Raw genomic sequence first — 22,147 nt, forward strand, 5'->3', positions numbered from 1 at the left:
ATTTAACTATGTGATTTTGAGTCAAACTCATTGACCGATGTTTCTTGAGTAGTGATTCAACATGAATCCATCTCTCATGAGAATAAATGGAACACTTAGCACTCATTGGATTTAGGTGATGAATTTCAATTTTGTTTTTGAAATTGGTTACCAGATCAATGGAGAAGGCATTTTGACAGATAGTTCCTGTTCATTCTTATTGTTCAGAATTTCAAACTCTCATGTTTGAGGAGTTCATGTGATTTTTGAAACACGATGCCATAAATATTCATAAAACCCAAATCAACATATACCAATTCAGATCACCGAATCAACAATCCCACTCAGTTCTGCACTTAGCTTTGCACCCTTATTGCCCAATTCACTACCAGGCATTTTGACAAACTGCTATGCACTCACTACTGTGTAAAATCTGATATCGCGAATTTGTTTGTGACTGAATTGTTGAACTTCTAATGCCAGGTTTTTACACAATTTCATATTAGTCAGTTAGTTGCAAGTTTACACGTGTCATTCATATAATGTTCATAACAAGTTTTTTAGACAATATAGATCAGAATTTTTTAGACGATACTCTGCAATCATAACAGATATACTCATTCACAGAAAGGTTGAAATACAATGTATAAATGCTTAACCTTTCTGCTCAATAAATTCTATGATTAATGGAATTTCGAGTAGATAGGACAAACATAGTTCAAAGGTTACTGGTAGTTGAGAGATCAGCTGCAAGACTGCAACAGCTCTAGGGAGTCCATGCCACTTCTTTCACACCTGCATCCCCTTTACCATGCCTCCCTTTGGTAAGCAATTTGATGATGCTATATCATCATATGAATTGGGAAAATCAAATATACAACGGACTTGTTAGATGAATGATACAATGTCAAGGCTGAAATCTAGATCAGATTTCAAAGAATTTTGTCTCTTTTGGATTTGGTGTTTCCTGCAATGTGTCATTTGAAATTCAATGCCTAGATGAAGATGTATTTGGAAACAAATCGATTGGCATGACTAAATTAAATTTCAAACGTCCAAGAGTATATCGCATTGACCTGCCCACTTTATTTTGCATGCCTTGTAATCTGTCCATGTTTGTCTTCTAGCCCCAGAAATCAAACCCAGAATCCACAGCCTATATATATTTTTATGCTTCTACAATAGGGTTGGCTTAGTAAATAAAAACCAACATGTAATGTCCCCTCTTTAGTTCGACATGGCATTGATCATGGATTTGCCTATTACAGACTCTCGTAGGCAAATGGTGTGGAAAGAGAGTCAATTCTGTGGATCAGATAGTCATATCTTGCTCTTGAAGAAGTGTTAAGAGGTTATATTTTATCATTATGTGATATTGGGGCCCACATGTTATAATTTTAATTTGAGTTGCACTTTTTATTTTATAAAATTACTTTATTATAAAAAAAGTGCATTATAATGAGAAATTATAAAGGATGTTTCTAGAAGTTCTAGCAACTTCTTAGAAAAGTGAATAAATAGAGGGCTGGGCCTCTCATTTGGACATGCTTGGATTGGAGAACTCTTCTACTTCTTCATTGTGAAGACATTTGTGGACTTTGGATCTGCAAATTATTCGATCTTTGGGAACGAATCACTCCCTTGGATTGGCGACTTTGAGGGTGTGAAATATCACCTGAATTGTTGCATAATTGGAGTTGGTATTCAGCCATCTCATTGGAGCTTATTGAGAATTCGTTGTTAGGGTTTGTTTTTGGTTGGAATAAGGATTTCAGATTTGCCCTATCATTGGAGAAGCATTTGACAAGAGTTTGAAGACAGAATAAGTGCATTTTCAGAATTGGCAAGCAAGGTTCGGAACCACATAATTGCTCATATCTCCTCAACCCCTTGGAGTTATTTTTTATGGTTTTACAGGGTTACTACCTAACCCTAGGCGCCCATTTTCCTTGCATTTGGGGGTCCCAAAACCCTAATATTATTTTATTTCAGCAGTCGTACAGGTACGGCCTGGTACGGCCCTGCTAGTTTGGGCAGCAGCAGCAAATTAAGGATAGTTTGGGGGTGCGGTTGGAGGTCTTCATCAACGATCTGCAGCAAAACGTGGTGTTCTTCCATAGTTCTTCAAACCAAGTTCTTGCATTCTGAAATATATGTCAATTTTTGGGTAAATTTGCTGTCATACAGTCATTGTAATAATCAGACCAGAATTGGTAATAAAATAATTTCAAAATTTATGGCATTGTAATTGAAATATAGTTCAATGGCTTTATATATATTGTAATTCTGTGATTATATTCTGAAAGTATCAAATCTGAAATTACCATATTCTGAATATTGTTACTGTTACACGCCAAGTGTTTGACAAAATTCCTAAGTTCAGTTTGAGGGTTTCTGTGGCCTTTATAGAGAGGGTCATTACAGTGGTATCAGAGCTATAAGTCCTGCCATCCTGTGGAGGTCTTATAGGGAATTTGGAACAGCTGGATAGGAGAGAAAGTGTTTGACGAAATGTCAAAACACTAAAAATCAGAGCATGCGACAAAGGCCTTATAATTTCCGCAATACCAAAGCAAGACAAGACAGGATTTCTGACCTGCAGAGTGAACAGTCTAGCTCATCTATCCAGGTGGACATAGAATCCAGTCATACAGACACAGGGGAGGTATTTTTTGATTAAGACTACAACTACAATATGGATAGAGGCGGGAATGCCGGTCCAGATCCGCAAGAGGAAAGATTTTTACAGTTATTAGACACCCTGGCACAGGGACACCGATTAGCCGAACAAAGAGCACAAGAACAGAATCAGAGAATGGAGCTTATGATGCAGATGATGGCTCGACAAATGGGGTTGAACGCTAACATAGGAGGAGGAAATAATCAGAATGGTCACAATCAGAATGGGAATAATCAGGATGAGAGACATAATGGAGGCGAACAAATTGGGAACAATTTCGGTCATGCCCCCCAGCAAGCTCAGACAGTAAGTTCGAGGCCTATGATTCCTACGTTCCTACCTAGAGCTCCAGAGCAGCCGGTACCAGAACCCCAGATCACTGACATACAGGATCAGCTGAGGAGAGATTGGGAAGCAGGAGGACCGGATTTTACAGCTGCAATCACCTTTAGAGAATATATGGATGTGTGGATGAACCATATGCCCCGTGGACAAGACAGGACTCAGAACTATGAGCTACGAAAGAAAGTAGGAAAACTACAGTTACCATATTATGATGGCTCGGGGAAGTCTACAGCAAGAGCTTGGGTTCAAAAGCTTGACACATACTTTCAATTGAATCCTATGTCTGAGGAAGAAGCTATTAAGTATGCAGCAATTCACCTGGATGGGTTAGCACACGAATGGTGGCATCATGGTATGATCACTATGGGTCATGCACACATTACCTCATATGTGGAGTTTATGGAGAGACTGATTGAACGTTTTGATAAGAAAGATCCAAAACTCCATTTCAAGGAATTAGCCCAGCTTAAACAGTGGGGCTCATTGGAAACATACATTTCAGAGTTTCAGAAACTTGCAGTGTTAGTAACAGATGTATCTGAACGAAGGCTATTGGTTTTATTTATGGATGGGTTAGTTGATCCGTTGAGAGGGTGGATTAAAGCTCTCAACCCTCCCACTTTGCAGGAAGCCATTAAGAAAGCTCGTGACATGGATTCCTCTTCAGCTTCTAAAAATAAATTACAGGCAAAGAGTTTCCCTTCAGGAAAAGATAAGGACAGGAAACCCTTTCATAGAGAGGCACAGCTACCTAAGGAAGAAAGTAAGAGGCTGGACAAGGAGACACTTAATGACTTGCGTAGGAAGAAGCTATGCTTCTATTGCAAAGGCCCGTATGAGTACGGCCATGACTGTCCTATGAGGCCAAAATGGAAGGCCAACCGGGCAATGTGGGCTTATTACGAAGACTCAGATTCAGATGGTTCAGAACATCATGATGAGGATCCTGATGAAGCAAAGGGAGAACAGGAGATAGACAGTGCAGGGCAAAGGCAGGAAACAGAGCTACATTTACAGGAAGCACGACTGTCTAGTATCCAGAGAGAGGGATCTTTCAGACTTCGGGGAGTCTTGGCTGGACAGAAGGTTATTACATTGTTGGACACAAGTGCCACGCATAATTTCATTGATGCACGATTTGTAGAGAAGCGTGGACTCATTACTGAGGAGTTCGAAGGACTAAGAGTCAAGGTAGCTGATGGATACACTCTTCGTTGTGACAGGATGGTACGAGACTTACCTTTGCGCTTGAACAACTACGAGTTTAAGGCGGATTATCATGTGGTCAACATGGGTGACATGGACATAGTACTTGGGATGCCGTGGCTACATTCCTTGAAGGTGGTTACCCTAAGATTAGAGGATATGGAGATACAATTCGAAATGAATGGTAGGATTCATGTGCTAAAGGCTATCCGTAATGGAGACATCAGGACTATCTCATTTAGGCGGCTGGAGAGATTAACTAGGCATAATGATATAGAGTGGGCAGCAGTTTGTACTTTGATACCTACACAGGAGGAGCAACATAAGGTGGAATATCATCCTGATATTCAAAAGTTGAGGATTAAGTACGAAAAGGTATTCAGTGAGATTCCACCAGGCAGGCCACCGGACAGAGGTATTGAGCATATTATTGAACTGGAGGAAGGTGCTAAACCTATCATGATCACACCATATCGACATCCAAAGCGACTCAAGGATGAGATTGAAAGGACCATTGAGGAGTTGCTAGCTATGGGGCACATCCGACCTAGTAAGTCACCTTTTGCATCTTCTGTTGTTTTGGTAAAAAAGAAGGATGGAACGCTTCGGATGTGTATTGATTACAGGGCATTAAATAAGAGAACCATTAAGAACAGGTATCCTATTCCTCGCATTGATGAGTTGATAGATAAATTGCATGGGGCCTGTTATTTCACGAAAATTGATTTGAGATCAGGATATCACCAGATCAGAGTCCGTGAACAGGATATTGAGAAAACTGCTTTCAGATGTCATTGTGGGCACTTTGAGTTTGTAGTCATGCCTTTCGGCCTGACCAATGCACCTGCCACTTTCCAGTCCACTATGAACAGAGTTTTCCACCACCAGTTGAGGAAATTCGTGCTGGTGTTTTTTGATGACATTTTGATCTATAGCCGATCATGGCAGGAGCATCTAGAGCATTTGGAGACGGTGTTGAGCATTCTACAGAAGGAGTCCTTGTATGCAAAGGAGTCCAAATGTGACTTAGGGATGACCGAGCTGTTATATTTAGGACACATCATTAGTGCAGAAGGAGTGCGGATGGATCCTGAAAAGATACGCGCTATTGTTGATTGGCCTCCACCAGAGAACCTTACACAGTTAAGGGGGTTCCTTGGTTTATGTGGTTTTTATCGCAGGTTTGTCAGTGGCTACTCACGACATGCAACTCCCATGACAGATTTACTGAAAAAAGGGGAATTTGTGTGGACTCAGAAGGCACAGGACTGTTTTATGAGATTTAAGGAGATAATGACTACGTGCCCAGTTCTAGCATTACCTGATTTCACGAAGCCATTTGAGCTTCAATGTGATGCATCTGGAGAGGGAGTAGGTGCTGTACTTATGCAGAATAAGCACCCCATAGCTTATGAGAGCAGGAAGCTCAGAGGCCCTGAGCGTTCATTCAGTATATATGATAAGGAGATGTTGGCCATCATGCATGCTTTGGCCAAATTCAGACAATATCTTGTGGGTAGCAAGTTTTGTATTAAAACTGATCATAACAGTCTGAGGCATTTCTTGGGACAGCAGGACCTGAATGATCGCCAACAAAAGTGGGTAAGTAAGTTGCAGGCATATGATTTTGACATCTCATATGTCAAGGGAACTCAGAATGTTGTTGCAGATGCTCTATCTCGAAGGCCACACCTCACTCTTATGGTTCAGATATCAAAGGATTGGCGACACTTGATTATAGCAGAGTATGCCAGGGATACATGGGCCTCCGATATAGTAGAGGGAACAGTGATTGATACCAGATACACACTTGTGGATGATTTGATCATTTACAAGAACAGGATTTATCTAGTCCCAGGATCGAAGGTTAAGCAATTGATTATGAGAGCACTTCACGACTCACCGACAGCAGGCCATCCCGGGTACTTCAAGACTTACAAGTCAGTTCGAGAGCGGTTCACTTGGAAAGGGCTGAAAGCTGATGTTTTGCGGTATGTTCGAGAGTGTCTTGTTTGCCAGCAAAACAAACAAGAACACAGCTATCCGACAGGGCTCCTACAGCCACTTCTGATTCCCGACAGGAAGTGGGAATGCATCTCCATGGACTTTATCACAGGTTTGCCCAAGGTACAAGGACGAGATTGTATTTATGTGGTGGTAGATAGATTAACGAAATATGCTCATTTCTTTCCTATCACCACTACACATTCAGCAGCTCAGGTGGCAGAGGTTTTCTTTCGGGAGGTTTCCAGATTGCACGGCTTGCCTCAGAACATTGTGAGTGATAGGGATAGCCGTTTCATGAGTCACTTTTGGCAGGAGGTATTCCGGTTATGTGGCACGGAGCTTACACCCAGCACTAGCTATCACCCACAAACCGATGGTCAGACAGAAATTGTGAACAAATGGGTGGAAGGGTATTTAAGGAATTATGTGGCAGCTCAGCAGCGAGCTTGGGTCAGATGGATATATCTCTGCGAGTATTGTTACAATACTACATATCATATGACTATACAGATGACACCCTTCATGGCACTTTACGGTTATGAAGCACCTAGTTTCTTGGATTTGTTGTTGAGCGACAGCCGGGTACCCAGTGCAGGTGAATTATTACAGGAGAGTAAGGATATAGTTGCTACCCTCAAAGACAATATTGCAAGAGCTCAGAACCAGCAGAAGCAGTATGCAGACCAGAAGAGAACTGAGCGTAGTTTTGAGGTAGATGATATGGTTTACCTCATGTTGCAGCCATACAGGCAATCTACTCTTAAGAAGAGTGGGGCAGAGAAACTTAAGCCACGCTATTATGGACCATTCAGGATTATCAAGCGAGTTGGTGAAGTGGCTTATGAGTTGGAGCTTCCCGCAGACAGCAGAGTGCACAATGTGTTTCATGTGTCACGCCTCAAGAAGGCGTTGGGACAGAATGTGGTGCCTTCTGCAGTATTACCTCCTTTAGACGATGAGGGAAAATTGATTTTAGTACCAGAATCCATCCTGGAGAGCAGAGAAAAGCAGCTTCGTAGAAGGGTGATCAGAGAATACTTGGTTAAGTGGAAAGATTTACCTGTTGAGGATGCTACTTGGGAGGGGGAGGCTATTTTGCTGCACCCGGCGTTGAGATTGCTGGAGGCCAAGCAATTTCAGGAGGGGCGGACTGTAATGTCCCATCTTTAGTTCGACATGGCATTGATCATGGATTTGCCTATTACAGACTCTCGTAGGCAAATGGTGTGGAAAGAGAGTCAATTCTGCGGATCAGATAGTCATATCTTGCTCTTGAAGAAGTGTTAAGAGGTTATATTTTATCATTATGTGATATTGGGGCCCACATGTTATAATTTTAATTTGAGTTGCACTTTTTATTTTATAAAATTACTTTATTATAAAAAAAGTGCATTATAATGAGAAATTATAAAGGATGTTTCTAGAAGTTCTAGCAACTTCTTAGAAAAGTGAATAAATAGAGGGCTGGGCCTCTCATTTGGACATGCTTGGATTGGAGAACTCTTCTACTTCTTCATTGTGAAGACATTTGTGGACTTTGGATCTGCAAATTATTCGATCTTTGGGAACGAATCACTCCCTTGGATTGGCGACTTTGAGGGTGTGAAATATCACCTGAATTGTTGCATAATTGGAGTTGGTATTCAGCCATCTCATTGGAGCTTATTGAGAATTCGTTGTTAGGGTTTGTTTTTGGTTGGAATAAGGATTTCAGATTTGCCCTATCATTGGAGAAGCATTTGACAAGAGTTTGAAGACAGAATAAGTGCATTTTCAGAATTGGCAAGCAGGGTTCGGAACCACATAATTGCTCATATCTCCTCAACCCCTTGGAGTTATTTTTTATGGTTTTACAGGGTTACTACCTAACCCTAGGCGCCCATTTTCCTTGCATTTGGGGGTCCCAAAACCCTAATATTATTTTATTTCAGCAGCCGTACAGGTACGGCCTGGTACGGCCCTGCTAGTTTGGGCAGCAGTAGCAAATTAAGGATAGTTTGGGGGTGCGATTGGAGGTCTTCATCAACGATCTGCAGCAAAACGTGGTGTTCTTCCATAGTTCTTCAAACCAGGTTCTTGCATTCTGAAATATATGTCAATTTTTGGGTAAATTTGCTGTCATACAGTCATTGTAATAATCAGACCAGAATTGGTAATAAAATAATTTCAGAATTTATGGCATTGTAATTGAAATATAGTTCAATGGCTTTATATATATTGTAATTCTGTGATTATATTCTGAAAGTATCAAATCTGAAATTACCATATTCTGAATATTGTTACTGTTACACGCCAAGTGTTTGACAAAGTTCCTAAGTTCAATTTGAGGGTTTCTGTGGCCTTTATAGAGAGGGTCATTACACAACAGCTTTAAATAAATTCCATAATGTTCTTCACCTTTCAGTGCACACAACACAACTCAAAATTGACTTCCACGAACCTAAACTGCAAATTAGGTAACCTAAATTGAATGATGGTAACCCTAATTAGGATTTGTAAGCTTTAAACTTGGCCCTTGATTTTGCCTCTTAATCTTGGCTACTCGTCGTAATTTTGAGCTTCTATATGAGGTCATTTTGTTATCATTTGTGAAGGGGAGTTATGTTGGAGAATTGTTTCCAAAATACTAGGGTAAAAGTACAGACCTTTGTCACCCTTTTACAAAGGAAAAGGCTAACAAAGGTATAACTATTCAACTTCAATGACATAAATCTCGTATTATTATTTAGAATTTGAAAATGAAATAAACTAATGACATGTGTAGAAATGGATGAAGTTTAGGATTATAATTTTTAATAATTATTTGCAAAAAGAAATGATAGATTTTCCTATTTTTTAAAGATAAATTTTTAGTTATTGAAAAATGCTAGAAATTAGGGGTCTAGTTCCCACCACAAAACTACAAGGAAATAAACTTATTTCCTTTTGATCTCAAATTATGCTAAAGATAATATATGTATCTAGAACAATCAAAAACAAAAATTGACTTTAGACCTATATTTTCTCTTTTATAACGATTCAAATTTCAACTTATTCAAATCGATAGTTTTCATCTCCCACCACATTTTTAAAAATAAATCTATTGCAACCAAAAGAAAACTTATAGATTCTTGAAGAGGACTCTCTCCTCTAGAACGTCATATAATTTTAAAATTTTCATGATATGATTTACTATTTTTTTCTTTCGCAAAATCGACATCTTCTCGAGTGTTAAAATGCATACTTGTAGAATTTTTTAATTACAATATATTATATCTAATTAAAACACTATAAACTCTATATGAGAATATTCTTGACTTTGGGCTCTATAAAATGGTGTTTATATGTTATTAAAAAAATATTATAAAAAATAGTAAGAGTTATTGAAACGTTAGTTTTCTGAAATAATTTAATTTTTTTGGTAATTTGATACTAAGTACCATAAAACATGCATTTAATAGACATTTCCAATTGGAAAAGTGTAAGACCATATATAACTTAGCTAGAATAAATTTAACAAGATCATATGTTTGAAACAAAATAAAAAATAGATAGAAATACTCAAATTTAGTCGTTCTAATTAGTCAGCCTAAAAGGTGACACAACTTTGTACTTTCACCCACTATCAAAATTGTTCTTTATTCATTGTTGTGGCTTGTATGGTGGATATACATGATCACTTTGGTGTATTTTCATATTTCTTCTCATCTCTCAAATTAAAGTAGGATTTCATTTCATGTTGTTAGAGTAGAAGTAGATGGCTAGTTGTATGATGATGTTAGTGAATGTTTGATAGGGATCTATATACTAGGCCACTAGCATCCTAGAGGCTTGTTAGGAAGCCTTGTGTGGTAATCTAGTCCGATTGTTCCCAAGTTCTACTTGCAATTCATCTTTCTGCTTGTACTTCAAGTTGGGTTGGAAGATAGGTGTTCGTGTGAAAATCCTAAGAGTATCCCTTAGAATCATTGCACCAATGGAGGTAGCGCCACTGGCAAGCTTTCATTTGGTTGGATCCGCGTCCATTTGCTAATTTCTTCAATCATAGGAGTAGTAGTAGAGTAGTAAGCAATTAGTGGTAGGAGTAGTTGAAAGTGAAAGTGATCAAGGAGAAAAGAACAAACTTCAAGCAAAGCGAAGTACCACCAAGTTATCTTTGAATGAATAACGTAAGCCCACCTATGTGATTAACCAGCAAATCACATTAATATAACCGAGTTAGTATCCACAGGTGTAAGGAACCTTGGAGTTTTCTCATGTTCTTCATGAGTATTTACTTTTCAAGAGAGGGATTGAGTGTTTGGTATTCTATATCGAGTAGTCAATTACTATATGTTATGTAGTGGTATAAAACTGACATCAACAAGTTTGCACCATACCCACTTCGAGGGTCCAAGGTGTGAATATAGTAATGCAAATTATTTCTTATTTATTTAAATTGTTTTCATAATATTTCATTTTAAAATGTGGCAAAAATTTATCGATTGCTGCAGAGTCCAGCTATTATATTTAGTTGTGCATATTCAAAAATCGAGATTAGTTGGTTACACCAAGAGTATTTTGATTTATTTATAACTCCATTAAGTAGGTACTCGATAATACTTTGTATCTCCTATTACATTTTAGGAGTGAAATAATGTAGGAGCATCTTGGGTTTGAAACAATCTTGCATCAACCAAAAATATTCAATGTTCAATTTTCATGTTTTGCCAATTTTTCTAATTTGTTAATCGTTTTAGAGATCCTTTGTTTAACGAATAAGTACTTGCAATGTTCAGAGTATGATCTAGACCTCGTCTGGTTCCTAATCCTAGGTTTGCAACTCATTTTGGTCTTTTTTGCTCGAGTTATGATTTGTCTTCTCAGATGGGATTATTGTTCGTCCTAGTTACCTTTCTCGGCGGTGGTCTCACGCCTTGCATATCTCTTTGGGGTCTTTCAGAGTTGGTTCTCACCGTCTTCAGGCTCAGACTGACCATCATATTGACAATGGGGAACGAATCTGTAAGCTATGTAGTTTAGATGAGATTGAGACAGAGACTCACTTTATTTTCCGTTGCCCTAACTATTATGAGATCAAAGGGAGGTTTTTCTGCCTGTTCCGAGATTGTTTCTCTCTTTCTGGTTTTTTCAGTTACTATGACTAGTGGTGCCTCGCACTTTATCTTTAGGAGGCCACTATACTCCATGATAGTACGTTACAGTCACTACTTCCTCACCGACATACATCTACTCAGCTTATTACTTCCTTTTTCACACCCTTATCCCCTTTGCGTGGTGTGTAAAAATTGTCTAGTTCTTCCGATCACTCCAGGTCTGTCAGACCCCATACCGGACTCTTGCATCAACGACACTCATCTGCGAGTTCATAGAGATAGAGCAAAGCTTCTATCCATTAGCAAGTGTATCCTTTTGTGACTGATTTCTTTCTGCCTAAAAAGGACTCTTAGTCTTTGTCTTGGCCTGTCTCTATTCCTTTTCTTCTTCTCTGTTGTTGTATGCTTCTCTATTCCTTTTCTTCTTCTCTGTTGTTGTATGCTTTTCTTTTGGACACCATTTTTTGTTCCTGTTGTTGTCACCTTTATTGTTGTAATCCTCCAATCCCATAGACCTCTTTGTGGTCTCTTGTTGGACATTAATATCATTATCTTATCTTATCTTATCTCTCGGGTAGCGTGTTCTTGCCAATTTCATACCCGTTGGAGGAGTTTGATCTTAGGATGGAAATCTACACTTATGAATCTTTGGGGATGCATTCAACAATGTTCTTGATCATGTGAGGACCTAAATCTGGAACTGCAAGCTTCCAAACATGCTATGTTATTTTTTCCTTATGATTTGGGACCGGACCTATCTATTGCAATACATTTCCTATTCTTGGGGAATGTTCTTGATCTTGAGGCCAATTTGCGCATCGTGATGCCTATATATTATAATTGATGTATCTCTTGAGGGGGTAGTTACAAAATGAGTCAAGTAGTCATAGACTGATTATCATTAGAATTGGATCTAAGGTCTCCAACAGAAGATTGTAAGAAAGCAAGCATGTAAGAAGGCTATAGTAACACGGAGATGCATCCCCCCTTTTTAGCATACATCTCGGAGAGGGGGATGCACCGAGGACTTGGGGACTCCGTCCCCCGCTGCCAGTGGCGCCACCTTTGCCGAGGATGGGAGGACGTCCTAGTGTTGACTATTTGTTGATTTGATTATTTATGTTCAATGTTTGATGTTGTAATTCAATGCAATGTTCAAGTATTTACTCTTTTACATCTTTATATCTTATATTGCAATACATCTTTTCATAACTAATATTTTAAATATCATATGTATAATATTTACAACCCCCATGTCCCTCGCCACCGTGACCTCACTGTCCTCAAATTAAGGCCCCTATATCCCCTATCCTGGAAACTTGTCCCCCCATTCCGCCATCACCCAAGGCAGTGTAACTATGAAGGCCAACTGCCAAACTTATGTACATTTGTTTATTTTTTAATCAATGCTGATCTTGAGTGATTCTCTCTTAGTTCTTGTTGTTTCCGTTGTGTTTACTCTTGTTATACGATTGGACTAATCTCCTTGAGGTCTCTCTGTCAAAGATTGCATCATGGATTCTCCACCAGGTGCATTTCCTTTTGAACTAGATTATTGCTAATCATCAAAAATGTAAATACTTATAAAATAGGATGAGTTCAAGTAGTAAATAATTGGAAATTCTGATGTACATACCTAGCTTCAAAGCCCCAAGGGACATAATAGGATGTTTAGAATGGGCAACATACCACATTCAACTCAATGATACTATATACCCCTTTATAATAGAATCTAAGTGGAAGGTTTATCCCTTGAGGGAAATTTGCAAAATCCAAAAAATAAAACAAACAATATCATGCTCAAAAGTGTTGCGAGTGAATTTGCATTAATCTTGTCAATGGAATCACATTATTTTTTCCATTACTCATTAGAAAGGAACATTGGGAGGAAAATAAAAATAAAATAGTTTTATATGCAATTAATTAGACAGAAAATAAATAAAAAAGTCATACCTGCAAAGTGTTGCAATTGTCCCAAGGAATCTGACAAGTTACTAACTCCCACAGAATAACCCCAAAGCTATATACATCAGACCTGTTATAAACCACCAACAAGAGTTTATTTGTTTCCCATGAGCATTCCTTAAACGTAAAAAAAACCATTGATGGAAATGTAACATAAGCCTAGAGGCTGGGACCAAGAGCCTTAAACAATGTATAAGGATCAGACATATTTTCAAAAGAAAAATTGTGTTGTCAAAGATATAGATAAATTACTTTTCATTTGAAGACTCATTACGAAGAACTTCAGGAGACATCCAGTTTGGCTGCAAAAAGATAAATGATTGTCATCTCTTCACATAAGGAAGACCAAACATGCAGTGATGCAAAAATTATTTTGCTTTAAATGCCACTGAATATGAGTTGAATATACTCATAACTTTGACAGCATTTTTTTCTATGAACCCTTAAATTATCATACAATCAACACATTCCTAAGCTAAAAATGAAACACACACATAAGCATTATATAGAAACAATGAATTTTGTGGATCACACAATCAATAAGAGTGTAAGTTAAGAACTACAATATACTTTTCTAAGTCATTTTCTATGTTGCAGAAAGAATTGAAATTGGCTAGTTATATTTAACAGACATATTTTTTTGCTTTAAATGCCACTGAATATAAGTTGAATATACTCATAACTTTGACAACATTTTTCTGCAAACCCCTTAAATTATCATACAATAAACACATTCCTAAGCTAAGAAATGAAAGACACACTCAAGTATTATATAGAAACAATGAAGTTTGTGAATCACATACCAATATGAGTGTAAGATAAGAAATACAATATATTCACAATCAATATGAGTGTAAGTTAAGAACTACAACATACTTTTCTAAAGTAATTTTCTATGTTACAAAGAATTGAATGTAAAGTGCCTTGACAATTTTTGAAGTTTTATCCTTGTTTTTTTGCCTTAGGAATTTTGTCAAACACTTCCCTTGCAGCCTCAGTTTGCTGATGTTTGTTGTTTTGCTATGATTTTTGAATGCCAATGATATTGATGAATACAAATGATTGCAAAATAACTAATTGGAAATCAAAGTGATATGCAACTTCTTTTTATTATTTTCCAAATGCAAGTACATGAAATTTCAATGTAAAATGCACACCTACAGCCAAGATGTATTTTCACAAACACTTGGCATGCATCCTATGAATGACTATGCAATGAGACGTTTTTACAAACATTTGGCATACAAATTGAATAGCTGAATTAAGTTGATTTCCCTTCAATACTTCAATGTTTACAATGACTGGATACTTTGGTAACAAAAAGACATATTATTTGTCAAATGTATCCATCTACAATTGCCAAATGTAAATACCAAAAGAACCTGGAATAAGTAGCTAAGATGACATGCTTTTTGGCTTTGTTTTTTTTCAGATTTTCTTTTTCGGACTGCTTTTTCAGATCTACTTTTTCGGCTCTACTTTTTCGCTTTGCTTTTTCGGACTGCTTTTTCGGCTCTACTTTTTCGGATCCGCTGCGGAAACTGAAACCTTTCTCCTTGCCAACTAATGTCAAAAATTAGATGCACGGGCTGAACAAAAAATACTAAATATTATCTCCCAATTAATCACAAATGAATTAGCTGAATACCAATTCCTCCACTCCCAACTAGGGTTGATATCTCACAACCGAAATTGGCACCTTAGAGTCTTCAAACCCTCAGGAAAGTATGCAAGCACTAAGGCTCTCAGCACAATAGATGAAAATGCAACTCAAGATGTGTAAAATGACCCCCCAAAGGCTCCTTATAAAGATTTCACAAGGAACTCCAAGAACCTTCTAGAGGAATCCAACACTTTATTCTTTTAAGTGACTTTTTGATATTTTATTATGTTAGTCACTTTAATATTAAATCAATTAAATATAAAGTTACTTTTTAATATTTCATTGTTTAGTAACCTTATAAGTAATTAATTTAATATATCTTTTCCCCCTTATTTCTTCCTTTTTAGCCTCCGGGGAAAATAAAGGCTAAAATAAAATAAGTAGCTGGTGTGTTACATCCCAATTTTTGCCCAAAAAACATATATATATTTAAAGCTAAACATAACCGTTGAACCAAAAATAGTTTTTCATGTTCAAGTGAAATTCATTTATAAAAGCTGTTGTTTTTATTTATTCATGTTCATGTGAAATTGAAGCAGTTATCATTAGCCGTTGCATCGATTTAAATTATCCTATGAAGTTAAATTAGTTAAATTTAGCCGTTGTGATCATGTGAAATGAAGTCAGTTAAATTTAACCGTTGCATAGTTACGATGAATCAGATAGTAATTATGATGAAATATCCTAACAATTTTTATCTAACAATTTATAAATCATGAATTGATGTTTTGGCGAGAATGTTGCTTTTTAAAGGTTGCAGGATGAAGACCCGAGAGAGAGGGGAAGCATTACGAAACGAGGTCATTGGAATGGGATGGACATAAGATTCAGTTATCAAGAATGACAGGTTTGATCTAAAAATCGCCCTGGCAAGTTTATTAAGACTCGACAACAAATTTCTTAGTGGAATTCCGCATGAGCTTAAATTTAAAAAAAATAATAATATAAATAATAAGTATAAACAAAATTCTTACCTTAATTTAATTTAACAAATAATAATATTATCTTACGTTATCTTACTCTCTTAATTAAGATCATAAATATACAAACACAAGATGACACCGTTACATTTAAATTTCTAATCCAATAAGCCACTTTGTATGTACATATTTATAAACTTATTAAAGACAATAAAATAATATAAAATAATATTATTATCTGACTGTTCAATATCTCTTCCCTCCTTTTCTTTTTTTTTTCGTTTTCTTCCTTATTCGTTTGATTTTTAAAAAAAATACATCTGAGGAAGAAGTCGTATTGTGGTCTTGTAACGGCAGGAAGCCGTAGGGACAAGCTCGGTTTTATTTATAGTGCTTGTTCTTGTCGTTTCTGAGATATGGAGAACTATCTTCCTCACGTTTACCCTCTGAGTAATACTGATTTTGTTTTTCTTAAGAGCCGTCTATCATTGAATAGCTTTGCTAATATACTCTGCTATCCTCACACGCCCATGGAGACCAGAGAAGGTCGTGTAAGTTCAGAACAACAACCACAGCAAGCTCCGTGTCATGTAAGACGATTAAGTGAATTTCCCTTAATTCCGTTTCTCAATTACATTTCTTTTTCATTGCTGAGTCGGCTTTCTTTTTGTCTTTTGTAATGATTCCAATACTGAGGAAACCGTATAACTCGTGTCTGTTTCTTGAGCAGTCGTGTGTGCATATAGTCTAAGTTTTGTCTTTTAAAAACCATGTGGATATAGCAGGTTAAGCTTAAAACAAATATAAATGTTTATTCAATCCCAGTCGTATGTTTGGATACAATTTGCCAAATTTCTTTCTTTTGAATAAGTCTGTAGGTATAACTTAAGACTCTTCCTTTTAATCTCTGGATAAGTATCAAAATAACTGAGGCAGTATGAAGAAAAAAACTTCCGGCTACTGCTAGAAAAGTGATAAGGTGCCAGTCTTATAGATATGAGGGTAAAAGATCAGGCACCAGAGAGTCACCAGATGATGGCCTAGAATGTGGTAATAAAATGTTGATAAACCTGTAAAAATAATAATAAGAATATAGTCAATAATTAAAAATTTACTCAATAAAATCTAATACAATTTGGCTCATGCGATTCCACTTTGAAAATTAATTGTCGAGCTGAGTGGTGGAGATCAGGTTGTAAAAACCCACCTCTGAAATCCCTAGCCAGGGTGATAATTAAGCAGATTTGCCACAACAATATGATCGCGTTGATATCCTAAAGCTTCAGTTATTTAACCGAATAGCTGTTGGAACCTCAACCCACCTGAGTACTTCGATGACTGGATCAAATGAACGTCCCAAGCCTGACCTCAGGGTAGGGAGGGCCGTTCTATTTAATTAGAACCTGTGGGAATAAGTAAAAAGGTCCGCGGTTGCGAAGTTAAGCCTATGATAATGCTTCTCCTCTCACCAAAGTCAGAGCTTAGACAATTAATTGGAAAGGTCTCCCAAGTTAATTAGGATGTATCTTTTTGCTTTAAAGTTAATATTCTTTTATTTTCAGTTGAAAAGATTTTCTTTAGAAAAAATAGATGTTATCATGTTATATGCAACTTCTGTTCCAGAAATTTTAGGTCTAGAATTAAATTTCAGTTTTTAGTTAGATTCAATTTTTCAGTAATTAGATTAAATTTAATTTTAGTAATTCGATTAGAATAATTTCAGAACTCAGTAGATTTATTTTCAGCAATTAGTTTAGATTTAATTTCAGCTGACTTTGTAATTTGATCGAATAGGAAGTGAAATGGAAATATAATTAACGATTTACAAATCAGTTGGTTAAATGTTGAAAGTAGATGTAGAAAATCCAGTTGTTACATATGGTATCAGAGCGTTGGGTTCAACCCTAAACCTAGGGCACATCACATTCATGAAATCTAATAAAGATGAAAACGAATACAAGATGCTAGTACGTAGAACGCCCCGCAAGAAAACACGACATCCTATATTTCCTTACCTCATTAAAAATATGACTAAGTATGACTATTCTTGCTGCTCTGAACCTTGAGATGATGAAACATTGTATCAAGCCATACAATGAATGAAGAAGAACATCAGAGACATTTAGAGATAGTTTTACAAAGACTTAGAGAACATAAATTATATAGGAAATTATCAAAGTGTGCCTTCTACTAGAAAGAAATTCAGTACCTAGGGCATATAATTTCAGCACAAGGCATAGCAGGTGATCCATCTAAGATTAAAGCGATCAAGGAATGACCCATACCTAGAAATGTATCTGAAGTCAGGAGTTTCATGGGGTTAGCTGGATTTTACAAGAAATTTGTCAAAAACTTCTCTAGAATAGCTTATCCAATCACATCACTTCAGAGGAAGGGAAAGAAATTTGTTTGGATAGAAAAATGTCAATCAGCTTTTGAAATTCTGAAAGAAAAACTGACTACTGCACCTATCTTAAGAGTACCCGATCCGCAGAAACCATTTGTAGTAATCACTGATGCTTCAGGTGAAGAAGTAGGGGCTGTGTTAATGCAAGAGGGACAAGTTGTTGATGCGAGTTTTGTATCACTTACATAACATATTAGGATTTGAATATTCAATATGGGATATCAAACATGCAACTCCTCTCTTGAAAAGTTATTACTCATGAAGACATAAGCAATAGCTCCAATGTTCCTTACTCTTGTGGATACTCGCTCAGTTTTATCGATGTGATTTGCTGGTAATCACGTAGGCGGCCTTACGCTATTCATTCAAGGATGACTTGGACTTTGGTGGGATAAAGGTGATGGCAGTTCAGTTTGTGAAATGTGTGGGTGGCAGATAATGTTGATGGTGGTGGTGATGGAGGATGTGTTTGCCAATGATGATGTTGATGGGAAAGCGATGGTGGTGGAAGGTGAGTGGATGTGTTCTAATGCTTAACTTACTCCTCTAACTTGCTTCTCTAAGCTTCGACTACCCAACTACTTACTATTCTACTCCTACTCCTATGAATGGAAGGTTAGCAAATGGACAGGGATCGAACTTAATGAGAGCTGACCAGCGGCCTCACTTCCACAGGTGCAATGATTCAAAGGAATGATAAACTAGTCTACCACACAAAGCTTCCCAACCAACTGCTAGGATGTTAGTGGCCTAGTATTGATCCCTATCAAACATTTACCAATGCTACCACACAACTATCCACCTACTTTACTTTCACTTGAACAACTTGAAATGAAATCTAACTAAGTGGAAGTAGAAAACATGCAATAACACCCAATTTTCTTGATCAACATGCCAATCGCAACAATGAAAAAGAGAGCATTTTGGTATTATCTTCGCAACAATTTCTCCAACCACTTTACAAATGAGAGCAAATGGCCTTTTATAGGGGCCAGAAATACAACGGACGGTGGAGATCAAAACAAGATCAACAATCCAGATTGGATCCTCAAAACCCTAATTAGGGTTGCCACCCCATCGGCCAATGAGAAGACGCCACCTCATCAATGGACCAATGAAAAAAGTGCAAAAAGTGGCAACCAATGAGAAGGCACCAAAATGGTGACCAATCAGAAATAGACACTTGTCCTATTTTAGAAGAAAGGAAAATTGCCACTTGAGATTACATCAAATGATCTTCTCATATAAATCTTCCCTTTTCTTTCATTTTCTTAGCTAAGGCAATGAACTTAGCTAGCCTTTCGTTAACTTCTTTCATAGGAGGACAAGGTGTGTGCTTCGCCTTGAGTTCCGCTGACTTCGCCACGCTGTTCGCTACTTGTAGTATCTTTTCATGATCCTTCTCATATTCCTTTGCAAATCCAATAAAAGTGCTGAGAGAGGAAAGGGTGCCCAAATGCTTTCTCTTGATAGCAACCTTTCCCAACTCATCCAATCTCAATCCAAAATCTGTTTCATTGACATCCTCTTCTCTGATATCCTCAAAATCAAGTGCCACTATAAGCCTCGATGATCTGTTAACTCCTTTCCTTCCCTCGCGTATCCAATTCTGCTTTAGATGAGTGTAATAGGCCCCTTGGTTATCTTGAAATGACTTAGTTGCTTGATCCATCATTACAATTGTCATGCCCTTGTACTGGGGAATGTTAAATGTTTCTTCAATTGCTTGTTCGCCGATGCTGGCCAACACTCTCTTCCTTTTATCAAAAATGATGGAATTACTGTTTAGATCAAATCTGGATGCACATTCCATAATCAATTCTGGACAAGGCAATGTGGGAGGAAAGGCTGCTGCGTGTACAATTCCACTCTTGTAAATCCTCTTTGCCAAGGGGGATTGTCCTTCCTTCAGTCTGTCCCTCATCCGTATCATGTCCACTGTACAGATATTGGTGTCAGTTATTCTCTTCATTTTCGAGAAGGAAGTATTGGGCATCATATCCTCTTTGTCTTTCTTAGTGTTCGCCCGCTTGGGATTCTTACTTGCACTATCATCCTCCATGCTTGTCGCCCTATTACGGGATGGTAGAGTGGTGGACCAAAAGGCAAGAAGAACCAAGCGGAGCAATCCTTAGACTAGAACGAAAGATGGATGTCAGCTTAAGCACTCTTTGCAACTCTAGATAATGAAAATTCACCTTAACCGATAAACTTACAGCGACTTTTCGGAACCTAGGATATGACTTTCAAGTAGTTCAAATCCCTTTGCAAATAGAAATTTACACTCCTAAAACTATCCAACACTTGCCTTCTATGCAAAAATCTCTAGGTATAACTTAAGACTCTTCCTTTTAATCTCTGGATAAGTATCAAAATAATTGAGGTAGTATGAAGAAAAAAACCACCGGCTACTGCTAGAAAAGTGATAAGTTGCCAGCCTTATAGATATGAGGGTAAAAGATCAGGCACTAGAGAGTCACCAGATGATGGCTTGGAATGTGGTAATAAGATGTTGATAAACCTGTAAAAATAATAATAAGAATATAGTCAGTAATTAAAAATTTACTCAATAAAATCTAATACAATTTGGCTCATGTGATTCCACTTTGAAAATTAATTGTCGAGCTGAGTGGTGGAGATCGGGTTATAAAAACCCATCTCTGAAATCCCTAGCCAGGGCGATAATTAGGCAGAATTGCCACAACAATATGATCGCGTTGATGTCCTGAAGTTTCAGATATTCAACTGAATAGCTGTTGGGACCTCAACCCACCTGAGTACTCGGATGACTGGATCAAATGAACGTCCCAAGCCTGACCTCAGGATAGGGAGGGCCGTTCTATTTAATTAGAACCTGTGGAGATAAGTAAAAAGGTCCACGGTTGGGAGGTTAAGCCTATGATAATGCTTCTCCTCTCACCAAAGTCAGAGCTCGGACAATTAATTGGAGAGGTCTCCCAAGTTAATTAGTATGTATCTTTTTGCTTTAAAGTTAATATTCTTTTATTTTCAGCTGAAAAGATTTTCTTCAGAAAAAATAGATGTTATCATGTTATATGCAACTTCTGTTCCAGAAATTTTAGGTCTAGAATTAAATTTCAGTTTTTAGTTAGATTCAATTTTTTAGTAATTAGATTAAATTTAATTTTAGTAATTCGATTAGAATAATTTCAGAACTCAATAGATTTATTTTCAGTAATTAGTTTAGATTTAATTTCAGCTGACTTTGTAATTTGATCGAATAGGAAGTGAAATAGAAATATAATTAACAATTTACAAATCAGTTGGTTAAATGTTGAAAGTAGATGTAGAAAATCCAGCTGTTACATGGTGCCTGTCAAAAAGGGGACATTACATTGAAATTGTCTAGTTATATTTTACAAACATCAAAAACAAAACTATTAGAAGCGCCTACTTAGATCAGGAATCAAGGAAAACTTTTGGTTAATATTTCTCAAGGACAAGGCAAAAAATGGTGAATTGACAAGAACCAATATCTAAAAAGAAAGAAATCTTCAAAACCCTTCAAACAATACACAGATATTTAGAAAAATCTAAGGGATGGTATTAGAAACTTCCAAATTAAAAACTATTGAAAAACACAAATATTGCCTGATTGTTTCTAGATTTATTGAAATAATTCCAAAAGATTTAAGTCATTTCTTATAAATTTCCAAAAGTTTCTAGGACAAGGAAACAATGAAGAATCCTGAAAATGGGTTTCCATTTTAGTGGAATGGGCTTTCATGAATTGTGGGTGTAATGTCCCCATTTTAGGGTTCTCTAGCATTGCAATTGGCTCTGACCATCTCGATGGGTGTTTGTATTTGTCTGTGGGGTTATTTGATGTTACCAGCGAGTGAGATACTTGGAAGGATTCATACACCACTTTCCGATGTC

General features: G+C 37.2%; 1 protein-coding gene across 2 annotated transcripts in view; it reads right to left on the reverse strand.

The window, feature by feature from the left end:
* Positions 1–22,147, reverse strand: part of LOC149574783 (uncharacterized) — a 171,891-nt gene that overhangs the window by 16,914 nt on the left and 132,830 nt on the right. For both annotated transcript variants that reach the window (XR_016360094.1, XM_089814612.1), the window contains exons 13-14: positions 13,510–13,559; positions 13,246–13,327 (exon numbers count right to left, since the gene is read on the reverse strand). Coding sequence is in view for 1 of the 2 variants with exons in the window: in XM_089814612.1 (XP_089670738.1) it covers positions 13,246–13,327; positions 13,510–13,559 (132 nt within the window). In the remaining variant the exon portion in view is untranslated. The remainder of the gene's footprint in view (positions 1–13,245; positions 13,328–13,509; positions 13,560–22,147) is intronic.

This window comes from Cupressus sempervirens, chromosome 2, assembly GCF_028749045.1.
Source record: "Cupressus sempervirens isolate cs-2001-9-10 chromosome 2, ASM2874904v1, whole genome shotgun sequence".
Taxonomy (NCBI): domain Eukaryota; kingdom Viridiplantae; phylum Streptophyta; class Pinopsida; order Cupressales; family Cupressaceae; genus Cupressus; species Cupressus sempervirens.